This window comes from Salmo salar, chromosome 11 (genome assembly GCF_965601325.2).
Source record: "Salmo salar chromosome 11, fSalSal1, whole genome shotgun sequence".
NCBI classification, from domain to species: Eukaryota; Metazoa; Chordata; class Actinopteri; order Salmoniformes; family Salmonidae; genus Salmo; species Salmo salar.
In genome coordinates, this window is record NC_138301.1 from 33,520,001 (window position 1) to 33,540,818 (window position 20,818).

At 44.5% G+C, this 20,818-nt stretch overlaps 1 protein-coding gene across 3 annotated transcripts in view; it reads left to right on the forward strand.

Annotated features, from left to right (window-relative positions):
• LOC106595265 (fibrillin-1) overlaps nt 1–20,818 on the forward strand; it is a 169,136-nt gene that overhangs the window by 68,855 nt on the left and 79,463 nt on the right. For all 3 annotated transcript variants that reach the window (XM_082957870.1, XM_082957869.1, XM_082957868.1), the window contains exons 24-32: nt 1,448–1,573; nt 1,716–1,943; nt 6,645–6,770; nt 7,077–7,205; nt 9,409–9,534; nt 12,816–12,941; nt 13,162–13,284; nt 13,893–14,018; nt 18,239–18,364. In XM_082957870.1, the coding sequence (XP_082813996.1) occupies nt 1,448–1,573; nt 1,716–1,943; nt 6,645–6,770; nt 7,077–7,205; nt 9,409–9,534; nt 12,816–12,941; nt 13,162–13,284; nt 13,893–14,018; nt 18,239–18,364 (1,236 nt within the window). The remainder of the gene's footprint in view (nt 1–1,447; nt 1,574–1,715; nt 1,944–6,644; nt 6,771–7,076; nt 7,206–9,408; nt 9,535–12,815; nt 12,942–13,161; nt 13,285–13,892; nt 14,019–18,238; nt 18,365–20,818) is intronic.

Here is a 20,818-nt window from a genome sequence, read left to right on the forward strand (position 1 = left end):
GCATATTTCAGACATGGAATGCAACACGATGTTCTTCACAAGACAAAACAAATAAAAAACGATGAAAATAAAAACTGAAATATTTACTACACAACAAACATAAGAGGATAAAAAACGAAAGAATAACAATAAAAACATAACAACTAAAAAGCACCCTAAGGAATAGCAAAGCTAAAAATGTGTGTTTTAAAAAGATGTCCACAGTTTCGTCCCCCTCAGGTTCTCTGGCAGGCTAATCCAGAGGCTGGGGGCATAATAACTAAAGGTTGTCTCTCCATGCCTCTTGGCTCCCCTCAGGTTCTCTGGCAGGCTAATCCAGAGGCTGGGGGCATAATAACTAAAGGTTGTCTCTCCATGCCTCTTGGTCCCCCTCAGGTTCTCTGGCAGGCTAATCCAGAGGCTGGGGGCATAATAACTAAAGGTTGTCTCTCCATGCCTCTTGGTCCCCCTCAGGTTCTCTGGCAGGCTAATCCAGAGGCTGGGGGCATAATAACTAAAGGTTGTCTCTCCATGCCTCTTGGTCCCCCTCAGGTTCTCTGGCAGGCTAATCCAGAGGCTGGGGGCATAATAACTAAAGGTTGTCTCTCCATGCCTCTTGGCTCCCCTCAGGTTCTCTGGCAGGCTAATCCAGAGGCTGGGGGCATAATAACTAAAGGTTGTCTCTCCATGCCTCTTGGCTCCCCTCAGGTTCTCTGGCAGGCTAATCCAGAGGCTGGGGGCATAATAACTAAAGGTTGTCTCTCCATGCCTCTTGGCTCCCCTCAGGTTCTCTGGCAGGCTAATCCAGAGGCTGGGGGCATAATAACTAAAGGTTGTCTCTCCATGCCTCTTGGCTCCCCTCAGGTTCTCTGGCAGGCTAATCCAGAGGCTGGGGGCATAATAACTAAAGGTTGTCTCTCCATGCCTCTTGGTCCTAGGCTTAGGATAGTTGAAAGGCCAGTGCCAAAGGACCTGAGGGACCTACTGGGTACATAACTTAAAAGCATGTCTGACATGTATTGGGGTGCACAATTGTGGATTGATTTAAAAACCAATAGAATAATCTTAAAATGAATTCCTAAACTCACAGGCAGCCAGTGCAGAGACCTTAAAACTGGTGTAGTGTGTGCTCTCCGTCTGGTCTTGTTCAGTACCCGTGCTGCATTATTCTGTATGTTTTGCAGTTGACGAATGGCATTCTTGGGTAGACCAGACAGGAGAGCATTACAGTAGTCAAGCCTGCTTGTAATAAAAGCATGGATGAGTCTCTGTATCAGCCTGAGAGAGAAACGACGGCACCTTGGCAATGTTCCTCAGGTGGTAAAAAGCTATTTTGGTCACATTCCCAGTGTGTGATTCGAAATTGAGTTCAGAATTTAAAATAACACCTAGATTTTTTACCTGGTGTTTCTAATTGCCTTGTTGTTGTTAATGGAGTCTAGGTTGTGTGTTCTCTCTCCACCTGTAGATGTTAATGAGTGTGAGGTGTTTCCGGGGGTGTGTATCAATGGGAAGTGTGTGAACACCGTGGGTTCCTTCATCTGCCAGTGTCCCTCTGGGATGACTGTCGACGCCACCGGACGGACATGTATAGGTGGGTACTGTAGTTCACAAACACTACGCTAATGGGTACTTTAGTCCATTACACTGTTCAAAATGGGGTCATTGCCTTTCATTTCCAGATGTACTTCATTTTGCATTATGGTATTATATTATCGTATGTTTCCCCCCTCCAGACCTGCGTACAGAGCAGTGTTATCTGAGCCACGAGGATGAGCGTTGCGGAGCCCCTATCCCGGGTCGTCACCGTGTGGACGCGTGCTGCTGCTCGGTGGGTGTGGCCTGGGGCCCGGAATGTGACGAGTGTCCGGAGAAAGGCTCTCAGGAGTACAGCCAGCTCTGTCCCAGGGGACCCGGCTTCGCTAACAGAGGAGACTTCATTAATGGACGGCCCTTCCTCAAAGGTAGGCCGGATACGTTCTATTTCAAACCTAGTCCCTTCCCCTACCTCTTATACTCCTTCAGGTCCTTTCTCAATGGTAGATCCGGCCACGTTCCATTTTAAAACCTTGAGGCCCGTCCTCAAAGGTACACATGACCCAATTCCGTTGCCATATTACTTACTCCTATCAATAAAAATCAAATCAAATCAAAGTTTATTTGTCATGTGCGCCGAATACAACAGGTGTAGACCTTACAGTGAGATGCTTACTTACAGGCTCTAACCAATTGTGCAAAAAAGGTATTAGGTGAACAATAGGTAAGGAAAGAAATAAAACAACAGTAAAAAGACAGGCTATATACAGTAGCGAGGCTATAGAAGTAGCGAGGCTACATACAGACACCGGTTAGTGAGGCTGATTGAGGTAGTATGTACATGTAGATGTGGTTAAAGTGACTATGCATATATGATGAACAGAGAGTAGCAGTAGCGTAAAAGAGGGGTTGGCGGGTGGTGGGTGGCAGGACACAGTGCAGATCGCCCGGTTAGCCAATGTGCGGGAGCACTGGTTGGTCGACCCAATTGAGGTAGTATGTACATGAATGTATAGTTAAAGTGACTATGCATATATGATAAACAGAGAGAAGCACCAGCGTAAAAAGAGAGGGGGGGGGGGGGGGCACACAATGCAAATAGTCCGGGTAGCCATTTGATTACCTGTTCAGGAGTCTTATGGCTTGGGGGTAAAAACTATTGAGAAGCCTTTTTGTCCTAGACTTGGCACTCCAGTACCGCTTGCCATGTAGTAGAGAGAACAGGTAGTAGAGAGAACAGTCTATGACTGGGGTGGCTGGGGTCTTTGACAATTTTTAGGGCCTTCCTCTGACATCGCCTGGTGTAGAGGTCCTGGATGGCAGGCAGTTTAGCACCAGTGATGTACTGGGCCGTACGCACTACCCTTGCGGTCAGAGGCCGAGCAATTGCCGTACCGGGCAGTGATGCAACCAGTCAGGATGCTCTCGATGTTGCAGCTGTAGAACCTTTTGAGGATCTCAGGACCCATGCCAAATCTTTTTAGTTTCCTGAGGGGGAATAGGCTTTGTCGTGCCCTCTTCACGACTGTCTTTGTGTGTTTGGACCATTCTAGTTTGTTGTTGCTGTGGACACCAAGGAACTTGAAGCTCTCAACCTGCTCCACTACAGCCCCGTCGATGAGAATGGGTGCATGCTCGGTCCTCCTTTTTCTGTAGTCCACAATAATCTCCTTAGTCTTGGTTACGTTGAGGGATAGGTTGTTATTCTGGCACCACCCGGCCAGGTCTCTGACCTCCTTCCTATAGGCTGTCTCGTCGTTGTTGATGATCAGGCCTACCACTATTGTGTCGTCTGCAAACGTAACTTCTTGGGGCTATGTGGGACGCTAGCGTGCCACCCGTGGTGCACCCTATCAACAGCAGGTGCATTTCAAGAGCGGCAAATTTGAAACCAAATAAATGTCAAAATTCAAATTTTTCAAACATACAACTATCTTACACCCTTTGAAAGATAAACATCTCCTTAATCTAACCACGTTGTCCGATTTCAAAAAGGTTTTACGGCGAAAGCATAAAGTTAGATTATGTTCGGAGAGTACATTGACAATAGCTGTGTGTAATGTTTTGTCAATTCAAAGACAGGCGTCACCAAAACCATAAAACCAGCTAAAATGATGCACTAACCTTTAACAATCTCCATCAGATGACACTCCTAGGACATTATGTTAGACAATAAATGCATTTTTAGTTCTATCAAGTTCATATTTATATCCAAAAACAGCGGTTTACTATGGCGTTGATGTTCAGGAAATCGTTTCCCTCCAATAACCGGCAGTCAAGTCAGCACCACAAATTAAATAATTAAAATTAGAAAACATTGGTAAAATATTATATTGTCATTTAAAGAATTATAGATTTACATCTCTTGAACGCAATCAACTTGCCAGATTTAAAAATAACCTTACTGGGAAATCACACTTTGCAATAATCTGAGCACTGCGCCCAGAAAAATACGCTTTGCTATACAGACAAACGGCCATGTTGGAGAGATCTAAAATCGAAAATACTATGTAAATAATCCATTACCTTTGATTCTCTTCATCAGATGTCACTTCCAGGAATCCCAGGTCCATAACGAATGTAGTTTTGTTCAAAAAAGCGCATCATTTATGTCCAAAAAGCTCCGTGTTGTTAGCACATGATCTAAGCCAGCCGGACTTCTCGTCATGAACGAGGGGAAAAAATATATTTACGTTCGTTCAAACATGTCAAACGTTGTATAGCATAAATCATTAGTGCCTTTTTTAACCAGAACATGAATAATATTCAAGGTGGACGAATGCATTCTCTTTTATAACGTATTGGAACGAGGGTACCCAACATGAACTCGCGCGCCAGAGTCTAATCGGCCATCACCGTTCCAAGGCTCTTGTTCGGTCAGATCTCACAGTAAAAGACTCAAAACACTTTGTAAAGGCTGGTGACATCTAGTGGAAGCAATAGGAAGTGCCAAAACATTAATCAACCCCTGTGTGTTTCAATGGCATAGGCTTAAAGGTAATTCAACACATCAGGTATCCACTTCCTGTCAGAAAATGTCTCAGGGTTTTGCCTGCCAAATTAGTTCTGTTATACTCACAGACACCATTCAAACAGTTTTAGAAACTTTAGGGTGTTTTCTATCCATATATAATAAGTATATGCATATTCTAGTTACTGGGTAGGATTAGTAACCAGATTAAATCGGGTACGTTTTTTTATCCAGCCGTGAAAATACTGCCCCCTAGCCCCAACAGGTTAATGATGGTGTTGGAGTCGTGCCTGGCCATGCAGTCGTGGGTGAACAGGGAGTACAGGAGGGGACTGAGCACGCACCCCTGGGGAGCTCCAGTGTTGAAGATCAGCGTGGCAGATGTGTTGATACCTACCCTCACCACCTGGGGGCGGCCCATCAGGAAGTCCAGGATCCAGTTGCAGAGTGAGGTGTTTAGTCCCAGGATCCTTAGCTTATTGATGACCTTTGAGGGTACTATGGTGTTGAACGCTGAGCTGTAGTCAATGAATAGCATTCTCACTTAAGTGTTCCTTTTATCCAGGTGGGAAAGGGCAGTGTGGAGTGCAATAGAGATTGCATCATCTGTGGATCTGTTTGGGCGGTATGCAAATTGGAGTGGGTCCAGGGTTTCTGAGATAATGGTGTTGATGTGAGCCATTACCAACCTTTCAAAGCATTTCATGGCTACGGACGTGAGTGCTACGGGTCTGTAGTCATTTAGGCAGGTTGCCTTTGTGTTCTTCGGCACAGGGACTATGGTGGTATGCTTGAAACATGTTGGTATTACAGACTCAATCAGGAACATGTTGAAAATGTCAGTGAAGACACCTGCCAGATAGTCAGCACATGCCCAGAGCACACGTCCTGGTAATCCATCTGGCCCCGCAGCCTTGTGTATGTTGACCTGTTTAAAGGTCTTACTCATGTCGGCTACGGAAAGCGTGATCACACAGTCGTCCGGAACAGCTGATGCTCTCATGCATGCCTCAGTGTTGCTTGCCTCGAAGAGAGCATAGAAGTGATTTAGCTCGTCTGGTAGGCTCGTGTCACTGGGCAGCTCACGGCTGTGCTTCCCTTTGTAGTCTGTAGTAGTTTGCAACCCCTGCCACATAAGACGAGCATCGGAGCTGGTGTAGTATGATTCAATCTTAGCCCTGTATTGACGCTTTGCCTGTTTGATGGTTCATCGCAGGGCATAGTAGGATTTCTTGTAAACTTCTGGGTTAGAGTCCCATACCTTGAAAGCGGCAGCTCTACCCTTTAGCTCAGTGCGAATGTTGCCTGTAATCCATGGCTTCTGGTTGGGGTATGTACGTAAAGTCACTGTGGGGACGACGTCCTCGATGCACTTATTGATAAAGCCAGTGACTGATGTGGTGTACTCCTCAATGCCATCAGAAGAATCCCGGAACATATTCCAGTCTGTGTAAGCAAAACAGTCCTGTAGTTTAGCATCTGCTTCATCTGACCACTTTTTTATAGACCGAGTCACTGGTGCTTCCTGCTTTACTTTTTGCTTGTAAGCAGGAATCAAGAGGATAAAGTTGTGGTCGGATTTACCAAATGGAGGGCGAGGGAGAGCTTTGTACGCGTCTCTGTGTGTGGAGTACAGGTGATCTAGAATTTTTCCCCTCTGGTTGCACATTTAACATGTTGATAGAAATTTGGTAGAACTGATTTTAATTTCCCTGCATTAAAGTCTCCTGCCACTAGGAGTGCCGCCTCTGGGTGAGTGGTTTCCTGTTTGCTTATTTCCTTATACAGCTGACTGAGTGCGGTCTTAGTGCCAGCATCTGTCTGTGGTGGTAAATAAACAGCCACGAAAAGTATAGCTGAAAACTCTCTAGGCAAGTAGTGTGGCCTGCAATTTATCACAATATACTCTACTTCAGGCGAGCAAAATCTAGGGGAATTGACAACAAAATAACAGGTGAACAAACTCAAAAACCTGCTGTAACCTCTCTCTCTCTCTCTCTCTCAATTCGATTCAAAGGGCTTTATTGGCATGGGAAACATGTTTACATTGCCATCGCAAGTGAAATAGATAATAAGTCTCTCTCTCTCTCTCTCTCTCTCTGTTTTTCTCTCTATCTCTCTCTCTATCCCCATCCCTCTTTACTTCCCTCTTTCTTAGATATAAACGAGTGTAAGATGATCCACAGCTTGTGCTCCAATGGGAAGTGTAGGAACACCATCGGTAGTTTCCGTTGTCGCTGTGACAACGGCTTCGCTCTGGACTCTGATGAGAGGAACTGTACAGGTCAGTCTACAGCTCATACAGAACATACATCTAGAGCTCCGTCTAAAGCTTTCAGACACACAAGATAGTACATGTCAAAACAGTGCGTCAAAAATTCTACTCACAATGCAATGTCTCTTAATGTGTTTTTGGAAACTAATTGTGATGTGTCATGTGTGTGTGTGTCAGTGTGTGTGTGTGTGTGTGTGTGTGTGTGTGTGTGTGTGTGTGTGTGTGTGTGTGTGTGTGTGTGTGTGTGTGTGTGTGTGTGTGTGTGTGTGTGTGTGTGTGTGTGTGTGTCATGTGTGTGGGTGTTTCTCCTCCCAGACATCGACGAGTGTCGTATCTCTCCAGACCTGTGTGGTCAGGGCACGTGTGTGAACACAGGTGGGGACTTCGAGTGTGAATGTTTTGAAGGTTACGAGAGCGGCTTCATGATGATGAAGAACTGCATGGGTGAGTAGAGGACCTAAACAGACTTGAACACACCTGGACATACCTGGACACACCTGCAGACACCTTAACACACCTGCACACACCTGGACACAGCTGCACACACCTGGATACACCTTAACACCCCTGGACACACCTGCAGACACCTTAACACACCTGCACACACCTGGACACAGCTGCACACACTTGCACACACCTGGATACACCTTAACACCCCTGGACACACCTGCACACACCTGCACACACCTTCACACACCTTAACACACCTTAACACACCTGCACACACCTTAACACACCTGCACACACCTGCACACACCTTAACACACCTGCACACACCTGGACACACCTGCACACACCTGGACACACCTGCACACACCTTAACACACCTGCACACACCTGGACACACCTGCACACACCTGGACACACCTGCACACACCTTAACACACCTGCACACACCTGGACACACCTGCACACACCTGGACACACCTGCACACACCTTAACACACCTGCACACACCTGGACACACCTTAACACACCTGGAAACAACTGGACACAACTGAACACACCTTAACACACCTGCACACACCTTAACACACCTGCACACACCTGGACACACCTTAACACACCTGGAAACAACTGGACACAACTGCACACACCTTCACACACCTTAACACACCTTAACACACCTGCACACACCTTAACACACCTGCACACACCTGCACACACCTTAACACACCTGCACACACCTGCACACACCTGGACACACCTGCACACACCTGGACACACCTGCACACACCTTAACACACCTGCACACACCTGGACACACCTGCACACACCTTAACACACCTGCACACACCTGGACACACCTTAACACACCTGGAAACAACTGGACACAACTGAACACACCTTAACACAGCTGGACACACCTTAACACAGCTGGACACAACTGGACAGACCTGGTCACACCTGGTCACACCTGAAAACACCTGGACACATCTGGACACATCTGGACAGACCTGAACACACCTGGACACACCTGAACACACCTGGACACACCTGAACACACTTGGACACACCTGAACATACCTGGACACACCTGAACACACCTGAACACACCTGGACACATCTGGACAGCTGTCCCATCCCAGTACTAGATTCTACCTCTATCAGTACTGTATAGTGGAGTACATGACAGATGAAAACATATTCAGTCTATAATAACATAATAACACATAAGGAAACTGCATCCCCATAGTAACCATCTCCATAGTAACTCCATCTCCATCGTAACTCTGCCACAGGCCTTTAAAACGCTCTATGAAGTGGATCAGGGCAGGGGAGTCCTGCCATGCTGACATCCTGTTACAGACCCAGTACTCAGGCACCGTGTGTGTGTGTGTGTGTCTGTGTCTGTGTGTGTGTGTGTGTGTGTCTGTGTCTGTGTGTGTGGTGTGTGTGTGTGTGTGTGTGTGTGTGTGTGTGTGTGTGTGCGTGTCTGTGCGTGTCTGTGTGTGTGTGTGCGTGTGCGTGTGCGTGTGCGGTGTGTGTGTGTGTGTGTGTAAGGAAGAGAGGGTGATTCGCTCCCCAGGCCTGTGCTGTGTGCGTGTTACAGCCTTTATGGGAATACCAGCCATACATTTAGAGCACGCTCAGATCACTCCCTATACTCTCAACCCACAGTGCCATTTTTCTCTGGATAATTGTATTTTACTGCTTGATTTACACACACACACACACTCCAGTATCCAGACACTTTTATATGCAATTACTGGTCATAATGTCCTGACATCTGTGAAAATGTTCAATGGTTTATTTCTTTATTTATGAATGTAATAGCTATGGGTTGTCTTTGAACACATTCCTGACTGAGTGAAATTCTATTTATTATTCCCACAAAGTAGTAATGACTACAGATGAGAAAATATGGATAAATAGTCTGACGTATGTGACTCTCACTCTCTCTCTTTTTCTTTCTTTCTTTCTTTCTTTCTTTCTTTCTTTCTTTCTTTCTTTCTTTCTTTCTTTCTTTCTTTCTTTCTTTCTTTCTTTCTTTCTTTCTTTCTTTCTTTCTTTCTTTCTTTCTTTCTTTCTTTCTGTGTGTGTGTGTGTGTGTGTGTGTGTGTGTGTGTGTGTGTGTGTGTGTGTGTGTGTGTGTGTGTGTGTGTGTGTGTGTGTGTGTCTCTCGCTCTGTGTTCTCTCCTCCCAGACATTGATGAGTGTGAGCGGAACCCTCTGCTGTGTCGCGGTGGTGAGTGTGTGAACAACGAGGGCAGCTTCCAGTGTGTGTGTCCCGACGGACATGAGATCGCCCCCGACGGATCCGCCTGTCTCGGTGAGTGATGAGGTCATCAGTGTGAGACCAGGGGTCACATAGGCCTATGTTCCATTACTTCTAGGCTTCATCCTTCCTTTCTTCTTTCCTTTCTTGAGTTCCTCACTGACCTGTATGTAGATGGATAGGTTAAAGCACACAGTCCGACCTACAGTATTAGTTTCATCAACCCAACCTGATCAGTTTAATTAAAAATGGATGGAAATAATGAATGAAGGAAGGAAGAAAGAGAGGAAGAGAGGAAGGAAGGAAGTGTGCAGTAATGTGACTGGGCCAGGGGCTTGTCTACTTTAAGGAAGCAGCAGATTTCTCCTCTAATAAGTATCTGTGGGCTAGATGGGGGCTGCATGTGTGTTTCCCTGCATGTATGCTGTTGTGGGTCTTGGTATGTGTTTGTGTGTGTGTGTGTGTGTGTGTGTGTGTGCGTGCGTGCGTGCGTGCGTACGTGCGTGTGTGTGTGCGCTTGTGCTTACACAAAGTCACCATAAATTCAAAGCACAGGAAGTAGGCCTGCAGGCTATACAGGTCAGCAGTAGATCAGGAAGGCCACAACCTCCCCAAGAATCCCTCAACATGGTACTACTGGTGAGAGGATATGCAGAGAAAGAGACAGCTAAATCAGCCAAGATGCAAAAATACAAAAAATGTACATGAGACATATCAACTCTCTGGCTTCATTCATAGGCTACATTAGAACAGTCTTCACAACACTTGCAGCCTACCATATTTACTCAGCATAAAGTCGCCTATAGAAAACATCCGTTAGGCTACTTGAATGGCTTCTATACATGTAATTGCTTACTATATGTGCAGGCTCTCGGCGCAGTTATGGTAGACAATGTCCATCCTCATTCTCCATCTCACATTCAAATCTCCAAACTAACGTGTGGCACTGCCAGAGGCTCAATATATAAACTGTTGCTAATCACAGAACGGCTGATACACTGTGTCCCCAAAAGAGCTTGAGGAAATAGACATTTGCAACATTGTTTCATGATGTTATGTGAACAAAAGCGGGTACACGGTGGGCTACTGGTCAGATTCACAGGCCATTGATCAACTGCGCTATCCATGGTGCTGGATCTCTGCTAGCCTAGGCCTGTTTGTTTAGCGGAGAATCTGATGTTCCCTGTGACAGTCACCACAATAAGCGGTTATCATGAAGTAAAAACAGCCACAACCTTCCCAAATTCCCCCGGTTGCCAGGTGCATGGAGAGAGAAAAGGGCCAACAACCTGCCTCACAGCTTTCAGTCAAAGGTAACTAATGTCATTTTCACTAGACCTCATAATATTTGACCAGTCGGCCAACAGTAATTCATAGGCCTACACTCTTAAAAGAAAGGTGCTGTTTAGAACCTAAAAGTGTTATTTGGCTGGCCCATAGGAGAACCCTTTGAAGAACCCAATTTGGTTCCAGGTAGAACCCTTTTGGTTTCAGGTAGAACCCTTTTGGGTTCCATGTAAAACCCTTGCAACCAAGGACAGCCGAAGAACCCTGAAACCCTTTTTTGGTTCCAGGTAGAACCCTTTTGGTTCCAGGTAGAACCCTTTTGGTTCCAGGTAGAACCCTTTTGGTTCCAGGTAGAACCCTTTTGGTTTCAGGTAGAACCCTTTTGGTTTTGGGTAAAACCCCTTCAACCAGAGACAGCTGAAGAACCCTGAAACCCTTTTATTAAGAGTGTAGGCTACCTTAAAACTAGGACACATCAATGAAATAGTGTGGTGACTGAGAGAACTTTGAGTTGATTCAATTGCAACAAATACAAAAAGAAAATGTTAGATTCATGTGCAGAGTTTTTCATTGACAGTGGTATAATCCTATCAGAATGTCCCTGGTGTTATGTTATTTTAAACAGCACATCCGGTTTGAACAGGAATACCAGGATGCCCGGTCATTTCTTGACATTTTCTCAGGAAGAAAAATGTGTAGATTCTCTGGAAACTATGAAACCCTAGTGTGTGTGTGTCTCAGTGTGTGTGGGCTAAATGGCTGGATGTGTATATGAATGTATGGGATGTATTGGGGTGATAGATGATAGCTAGGTATGTAGAGTGGGACTGGTTCTATGACCATCTGGAACACTTCACATTATACAGACATGCTATGGAGACTAGCTACTCCAATGACTGCACTGGGATGGACTGATGCTATGCTAAGACTGGAGTGTGTGTGCGTGCATATGAGTGTGTGTGAGAGTTGATGACTCATCCTTACCCATCTTGCCTCTGCTTGTGTTTTGTAGCTGATTTAGAAAGGGAAGTCTCTAGGACTAAAGGAGGAGGATGATCTATAGTCCAACAGCTTCACAATCATCTCCACATGCAGAGACAAGATGGAACAACTGTGTTTAGTGGTGGGGTTGTTTTTAATGGCCTGGTTAATGGTGTGTGTGTGTGTGTGTGTGTGTGTGTGTGTGTGTGTGTGTGTGTGTGTGTGTGTGTGTGTGTGTGTGTGTGTGTGTGTGTGTGTGTGTGTGTGTGTGTGTGTGTGTGTGTGTGTGTGTGTGTGTGTGTGTGTGTGTGTGTGTGTGTGTGTGTGTGTGTGTGTGTGTGTGTGTGTGTGTGTGTGTGTGTGTGTGTGTGTGTGTGTGTGTGTGTGTCTGTCTGTCTGTCTGTCTGTCTGTCTGTCTGTCTGTCTGTCTGTCTGTCTGTCTGTCTGTCTGTCTGTCTGTCTGTCTGTCTGTCTGTCTGTCTGTCTGTCTGTCTGTCTGTCTGTCTGTCTGTCTGTCTGTCTGTCTGTCTGTCTGTCTGTCTGTCTGTCTGTCTGTCTGTCTGTCTGTCTGTCTGTCTGTCTGTCTGTCTGTCTGTCTGTCTGTCTGTCTGTCTGTCTGTCTGTCTGTCTGTCTGTCTGTCTGTCTGTCTGTCTGTCTGTCTGTCTGTCTGTCTGTCTGTCTGTCTGTCTGTCTGTCTGTCTGTCTGTCTGTCTGTCTGTCTGTCTGTCTGTCTGTCTGTCTGTCTGTCTGTCTGTCTGTCTGTCTGTCTGTCTGTCTGTCTGTCTGTCTGTCTGTCTGTCTGTCTGTCTGTCTGTCTGTCTGTCTGTCTGTCTGTCTGTCTGTCTGTCTGTCTGTCTGTCTGTCTGTCTGTCTGTCTGTCTGTCTGTCTGTCTGTCTGTCTGTCTGTCTGTCTGTCTGTCTGTCTGTCTGTCTGTCTGTCTGTCTGTCTGTCTGTCTGTCTGTCTGTCTGTCTGTCTGTCTGTCTGTGTGTGTGTGTGTGTGTGTGTGTGTCTGTGTGTGTCTGTGTGTGTGTGTGTGTGTCTGTGTGTGTGTCTGTGTTCCACAGATATTAATGAGTGTGAACTGAGTGAGAAGCTGTGTCGGAACGGTCAGTGTGTGAATATGATTGGACGTTACCAGTGTTCCTGTGATACTGGATATAAATCCACAGAGGACAGACTGGCCTGTGTCGGTAAGATAACTCTGTTCCAACTACTACACTGTTAGTTCTCTATTATTCAACTAGTATAGGGATTTGTCTGCGTCCTTGGCGACCAAATCCTTGAGACTTAAATGGCAGAAATGCTTGATGTATAGGATAGGAAGAGTTATGACCATGTCTCAAGTTATGTTTCATTCTTATGATGTGTGTGTAGTAACATGTATGTGTGTTCATTCCCTCCTCCATGCAGACATTGATGAGTGTACGATCCAGAATGGAGGTTGTGAGACATTCTGTACCAACTCAGAGGGGAGCTATGAGTGCAGCTGTCGCTCTGGATACGCCCTGATGCCAGACCTCAGGACCTGCACTGGTCAGTAGGACTGTTAGATGATCTCTCTCTCTCTCTCTCTCTCTCTCTCTCTCTCTCTCTCTCTCTCTCTCACTCTCTATCTCTCACTCTCTCTCTCTCTCTCTGTCCTCTCACCCCTACTTCAACCCAACCTGAGTCTGTTTGTCTATTTGTTCACCAGGAGCCAGGGAGAGCCCTATAACACTTAAATACACTGTGTTCCTAGACAGAGAGACATAGACATCCTACCTCCAGACAGAGCCCTATGAGAGTACTGGGAATCATTTCCTTTGATAATGGTCTCATCCCTCTCAACACATGACTCCCATTGGCTCTGTTACCAGGGAGAGATACAACAGCCCAAATCATACAAAATGGTACAATAAATAGAAACACAGAAGCACATTGTTGACTAATCTTACCATTTCTCCATGTTTTCTCCTGTTTACTGTTGGTTGCCAGGTGAGCAGCTATGCAAGATGTCTTTCCTCAGCTGGTATGAATGTGAACTGGTCTATGTTCAGCAGACTGTCTGTCTACAGTTCTGTCCTTTTCTGTCCTTACAGACATATGTGTGTCTGTTGTATTGATGAGTGTTCTAGTGAATGTGTTATTCTGTCTCCCTCCAGACATTGATGAGTGTGAGGACAGTCCAGACATATGTGACGGAGGCCAGTGTACCAACATCCCAGGAGAGTACCAGTGTCTCTGCTTCGATGGATTCATGTCTTCTGAAGATATGAAGACCTGTCTGGGTAACTAACCTACCTGTGTAGCGCTCTAAGCCACTGCCTCCAGAATACATGTACCATTGTGAGCGTGGGGTTCCAATCTGACCCTCTGCTATTCTAGAACAGCCTGTCCCCTCTCCTCCTACCTTTCCCCTCTGTCATTCACTTTGCTGTCTAATCAATACAAAACAACAGGGAAGGAGTGGGACTACGCCACTGCTTCAAGAACTACAACTACCTAACAGCCCCCAGTAGAGTTGTGTGGGTAAACTCTCACATACATGTACATAGTATCACACGGTGAGACATGTATTCAGTGTTGTTGTTAGTTTTGAACGGTGAGACATGTATTCAGTATTGTTGTTAGTTTTGAACGGTGAGACATGTATTCAGTATTGTTGTTAGTTTTGAACGGTGTGACATGTATTCAGTGTTGTTGTTAGTTTTGAACGGTGAGACATGTATTCAGTATTGTTGTTAGTTTTGAACGGTGTGACATGTATTCAGTGTTGTTGTTAGTTTTGAACGCTGTGACGTATTCTGTGTTGTTAGTTTTGAACGGTGTGACATGTATTCAGTATTGTTGTTAGTTTTGAACGATGAGACATGTATTCAGTATTGTTGTTAGTATCACACGGTGAGACATGTATTCAGTATTGTTGTTAGTTTTGAACGGTGAGACATGTATTCAGTATTGCTGTTAGTTTTGAACGATGTGACATGTATTCAGTATTGTTGTTAGTATCACACGGTGAGACATGTATTCAGTATTGTTGTTAGTTTTGAATGGTGAGACATGTATTCAGTATTGTTGTTAGTTTTGAACGGTGAGACATGTATTCAGTATTGTTGTTAGTTTTGAACGGTGAGACATGTATTCAGTATTGTTGTTAGTTTTGAACGGTGTGACATGTATTCAGTATTGTTGTTAGTTTTGAACGGTGAGATATGTATTCAGTATTGTTAGTTTTGAACGGTGAAACATGTATTCAGTATTGTTGTTCGTTTTGAACGGTGAGACATGTATTCAGTATTGTTGTTAGTATCACACGGTGAGACATGTATTCAGTATTGTTGTTAGTTTTGAACGGTGAGACATGTATTCAGTATTGTTGTTAGTTTTGAACGGTGTGACATGTATTCAGTGTTGTTGTTAGTTTTGAACGGTGAGACATGTATTCAGTATTGCTGTTAGTTTTGAACGGTGAGACATGTATTCAGTATTGCTGTTAGTTTTGAACGGTGAGACATGTATTCAGTATTGTTGTTAGTTTTGAACGGTGAGACATGTATTCAGTGTTGTTGTTTGTTTTGAACGGTGAGACATGTATTCAGTGTTGTTGTTAGTTTTGAACGGTGAGACATGTATTCAGTATTGTTGTTAGTTTTGAACGGTGAGACATGTATTCAGTATTGTTGTTAGTTTTGAACGATGTGACATGTATTCAGTGTTGTTGTTAGTTTTGAACGGTGAGACATGTATTCAGTATTGTTGTTAGTATCACACGGTGAGACATGTATTCAGTATTGTTGTTAGTTTTGAACGGTGAGACATGTATTCAGTATTGTTGTTAGTTTTGAACGGTGTGACATGTATTCAGTGTTGTTGTTAGTTTTGAACGGTGAGACATGTATTCAGTATTGTTGTTAGTTTTGAACGGTGAGACATGTATTCAGTATTGTTGTTAGTTTTGAACGATGTGACATGTATTCAGTGTTGTTGTTAGTTTTGAACGGTGAGACATGTATTCAGTATTGTTGTTAGTTTTGAACGATGTGACATGTATTCAGTGTTGTTGTTAGTTTTGAACGGTGAGACATGTATTCAGTATTGTTGTTAGTTTTGAACGGTGAGACATGTATTCAGTATTGTTGTAAGTTTTGAACGGTGAGACATGAATTCAGTGTTGTTGTTAGTTTTGAACGATGTGACGTGTTCAGTGTTGTTAGTTTTGAACGGTGAGACATGTATTCAGTATTGTTGTTAGTATCACACGGTGAGACATGTATTCAGTATTGTTGTTAGTTTTGAACGGTGAGACATGTATTCAGTATTGTTGTTAGTTTTGAACGGTGAGACATGTATTCAGTGTTGTTGTTAGTTTTGAACAATGTGACATGTATTCAGTATTGTTGTTAGTATCACACGGTGAGACATGTATTCAGTATTGTTGTTAGTTTTGAACGGTGTGACATGTATTCAGTATTGCTGTTAGTTTTGAACGATGTGACATGTATTCAGTATTGTTGTTAGTATCACACGGTGAGACGTATTCAGTATTGTTGTTAGTTTTGAACGGTGAGACATGTATTCAGTATTGTTGTTAGTTTTGAACGGTGAGACATGTATTCAGTGTTGTTGTTAGTTTTGAACGGTGAGACATGTATTCAGTATTGTTGTTAGTTTTGAACGGTGAGACATGTATTCAGTATTGTTGTTAGTTTTGAACGGTGAGACATGTATTCAGTATTGTTGTTAGTTTTGAACGGTGAGACATGTATTCAGTATTGTTGTTAGTTTTGAACGGTGAGACATGTATTCAGTATTGTTGTTAGTTTTGAACGGTGAGACATGTATTCAGTATTGCTGTTAGTTTTGAACGGTGAGACATGTATTCAGTATTGTTGTTAGTTTTGAACGGTGAGACATGTATTCAGTATTGCTGTTAGTTTTGAACGGTGAGACATGTATTCAGTGTTGTTGTTAGTTTTGAACGGTGTGACATGTATTCAGTATTGTTGTTAGTATCACACGGTGAGACATGTATTCAGTATTGTTGTTAGTTTTGAACGGTGAGACATGTATTCAGTATTGTTGTTAGTTTTGAACGGTGAGACATGTATTCAGTATTGTTGTTAGTTTTGAACGGTGTGACATGTATTCAGTATTGTTGTTAGTATCACACGGTGAGACATGTATTCAGTATTGTTGTTAGTTTTGAACGGTGAGACATGTATTCAGTATTGTTGTTAGTTTTGAACGGTGAGACATGTATTCAGTATTGTTGGTAGTTTTGAACGGTGAGACATGTATTCAGTATTGTTGTTAGTTTTGAACGGTGAGACATGTATTCAGTGTTGTTGTTAGTTTTGAACGGTGAGACATGTATTCAGTATTGTTGTTAGTTTTGAACGGTGAGACATGTATTCAGTATTGTTGTTAGTTTTGAACGATCTGACATGTATTCAGTGTTGTTGTTAGTTTTGAACGGTGTGACATGAATTCAGTGTTGTTGTTAGTTTTGAACGGTGAGACATCTATTCAGTATTGTTGTTAGTTTTGAACGGTGAGACATGTATTCAGTGTTGTTGTTAGTTTTGAACGGTGAGACATGTATTCAGTATTGTTGTTAGTTTTGAACGGTGTGACATGTATTCAGTGTTGTTGTTAGTTTTGAACGGTGAAACATGTATTCAGTGTTGTTGTTAGTTTTGAACGGTGAGACATGTATTCAGTATTGCTGTTAGTTTTGAACGGTGAGACATGTATTCTGTGTTGTTGTTAGTTTTGAACGGTGAGACATGTATTCAGTATTGTTGTTCGTTTTGAACGGTGAGACATGTATTCAGTGACAGTGTTAGTTGTGATTTACATGTCCAGTGTTCTCTGTTCCTCCAGACACACAGGGGAACAGGCAGCAACACAATAAATCTACTATTTCTCTTTTTACAACAACATTTCTATTGATTTATCCTGACAATATAATATTAGCATAAAGGTTGTCCAAGATGACTCATGAAAATAATATGACTTTGTGTCTGTGTGTGTGTGTCAGTCAAATGAGGTAGGAATGCTTGGCATTCAGACGTCTGATTTTTACTGAGTAAAATATGAAGAATATGACAAGACTGATGTAAGACTGGCGTTAGAGTAGGGATCTTACTGAGTGTAAACACACACACACTTTAAGTCTACACACAGCGCAGGGCAGTGCAGGGGTCCTTTTTTGGTCAGAATAAAGACTCTTTCTGGAGGTTTTATTTTTAGGTCTGAAAGTGTGTCTGAGGAGAAAGGACATGTCTGCCCACTCCATGCTGTCTCAGGGAGATCTGTAGTATAGCTAGTAACACAAGTAGTTATACAAGTAGTGATACACTCATCACTGGCTGTTAGAAACATGGAACAATAAACGCTGGGTGGATATGTACTTTCTTCTGTTGGATGTTTTGTGGTCCAGGTCTCTCCCTCCCTCCCTCCCTCCCTCTCTCATTCTCTCTCTCTCTCTCTCTCTCTCTCTCTCTAGATGTGGATGAGTGTGAGCTGAACCCTAACATCTGTCTGAGTGGGAATTGTGAGAACAGCAGGGGATCCTTCATCTGCCACTGTGACAAGGGCTACTCCGTACGCAAGGGAACCACCGGCTGCACAGGTCACACACACACACACACACACACACACACACACACACACACACACACACACACACACACACACACACACACACACACACACACACACACACACACACACACACACAGACAGATACGTGTACACACAGACACACTTTGGTGAGATCACCATGCTCTGATGATTGTTTGTTCCTTTGTTGTTGTTTCATTAGCTTCTCTTCTCTTCTCTTAGCTGCTCTTGAACATTACTGATGCTTGGGTCAGTCTAATCACCTGGAATAACCCAACACACATACATACTGCAGTCAGAGAACAGGAGAGGACTGGAGGAGGGAGGAGGAGATGTAGACTGGAGGAGAGGAGAGGTAGACTGGAGGAGAGGAGAAGTAGACTGGCGGAGGGGGAGGAAGACTGGAGGAGGGAGGAGGAGATGTAGACTGGAGGAGAGGAGAGGTAGACTGGAGGAGAGGAGAGGTAGACTGGCGGAGGGGGGAGGAAGACTGGAGGAGGGGGGAGGAGAGGTAGACTTGAGGAGAGGGGAGGAGATGTAGACTGGAGGAGAGGTAGACTGGAGGAAGGGGGAGGAGAGGTAGACTGGAGGAGAGGAGAGGTAGACGAGAGGAGAGGGGAGGAGAGGGGAGGAAGACTGGAGGAGGGGGGAGGTGAGGTAGACTTGAGGAGAGGAGAGGTAGACTGGAGGAGGGGGAGGAAGACTGGAGGAGGGGGAGGAGAGGTAGACTTGAGGAGAGGGGAGGAGATGTAGACTGGAGGAGAGGAGAGGTAGACTGGAGGAGAGGAGAGGTAGACTGGCGGAGGGGGGAGGTAGACTGGAGGAGAGGAGTGGTAGACTGGAGGAGAGGAGAGGAAGACTGGAGGAGGGGGGAGGAGAGGTAGACTTGAGGTGAGGTAGACTGGAGGAAGGGGGAGGAGAGGGGAGGAGAGGTAGACTGGAGGAGGGAGGAGAGAGCTGAGAGCAGGATAGAGACAGAGAATAAGAGAACCAAACCAGCTGATCAATGGAAAGATGTGTACAGTACTTTAGCTAGCTGACAATATATGGAGGACACACACACACACACATACGCACCTACACAAATGCAGGCCTGGATGTTATTGTTGACTCCCAGGCTGTGTTAGCTGGCCCTCTCCGCTCCCAGATGTTGATTCTATGGGCTACAGCAGCGCTCCATAGGGCCCAGATGATGTGTCTGTGTAAGTGTGTGTGTGCATGAGTGAGCGTGTGTGCGTGTGTGCGTGTGCGTGTGTGCGTGTGTGTGCGTGTGTGTGCGCGTGTGCGTGCGTGTGTGTGTGTGAGAGAGAGAGAGAGACCAACGTGAATATGGCCCCAGCTAGCTCTCTGTCTCCTGTCTCTCTGGGATAGATCAGTGATGTCTGTATGAGTCACCATGCTCTCATTGTTTCCCCTCATACACAAACAAACAGATCTGTCTTAACCTCAAAACAGTCCCTGAGGAGACCCGAACACGCACACACACACATGTTCATATTTTCCTTGTTTTGAGAAGGTTGGTATTGCTGAACAGCCGTCTCTGATTCACAGGTTTGGAATTCATCTCTTTGGAATGTGATGGAAGTGTTCTGTAATTCCTCTCAGACAGGGTTCTCAACTCCATGTTATGTAGACCTGACAGGCATTCTGGGTATACTGGTGGCTTAGTCTCTAATGGCACCCTATTCCTCTTGTAGTGCACTTCACTACACACGGCGCTGATGAAAAGTAGTGCACTACACAGGGAATAGGTTGTGATGAGAGAGAGAGAGAGAGAGAGAGAGAGAGAGAGAGAGAGAGAGAGAGAGAGATGTGAGCCATTGGAGCCAGCTGCTAACAGTGGTCCCAGAGGAATAATTTCTCTGCTGTATTCCACACTGCTTAGCACATGAAGGCAGTGTGTGTCATCCCAAGTGAGCCCGACTGATCCCCCTGGCCCATAGAATATAGCCTGAAATTCAACACTATGAAACAATCTCACATTTTTAACTGCAGGATTTTCCACATTTCTGGCGTGGAGTGTCAGTGTTTTACATGTGTGTGTGCTTACTACTCTCTCTGGCTTCAAAGGTCTGTAGTCTAGTGGAGCTCTTATAATCACATCTCTCTGCTGTCCACCTTCATACTGATCACTCTATAGGACAGCACCTTAAATATACAGTTCATATACAGGGGGAATATACAGTTAGTATACAGGGGGAATACACAGTTAGTATACAGGGGGAATACATAGTTAATATACAGGGGGAATACATAGTTAATATACAGGGGGAATATACAGTTAGTATATAGGGGGAATATACAGTTAGTATACAGGGGGAATATACAGTTAGTATACAGGGGGAATATACAGTTAGTATACAGGGGGAATACACAGTTAATATACAGGGGGAATATACAGTTAGTATATAGGGGGAATATACAGTTAGTATACAGGGGGAATATACAGTTAGTATACAGGGAA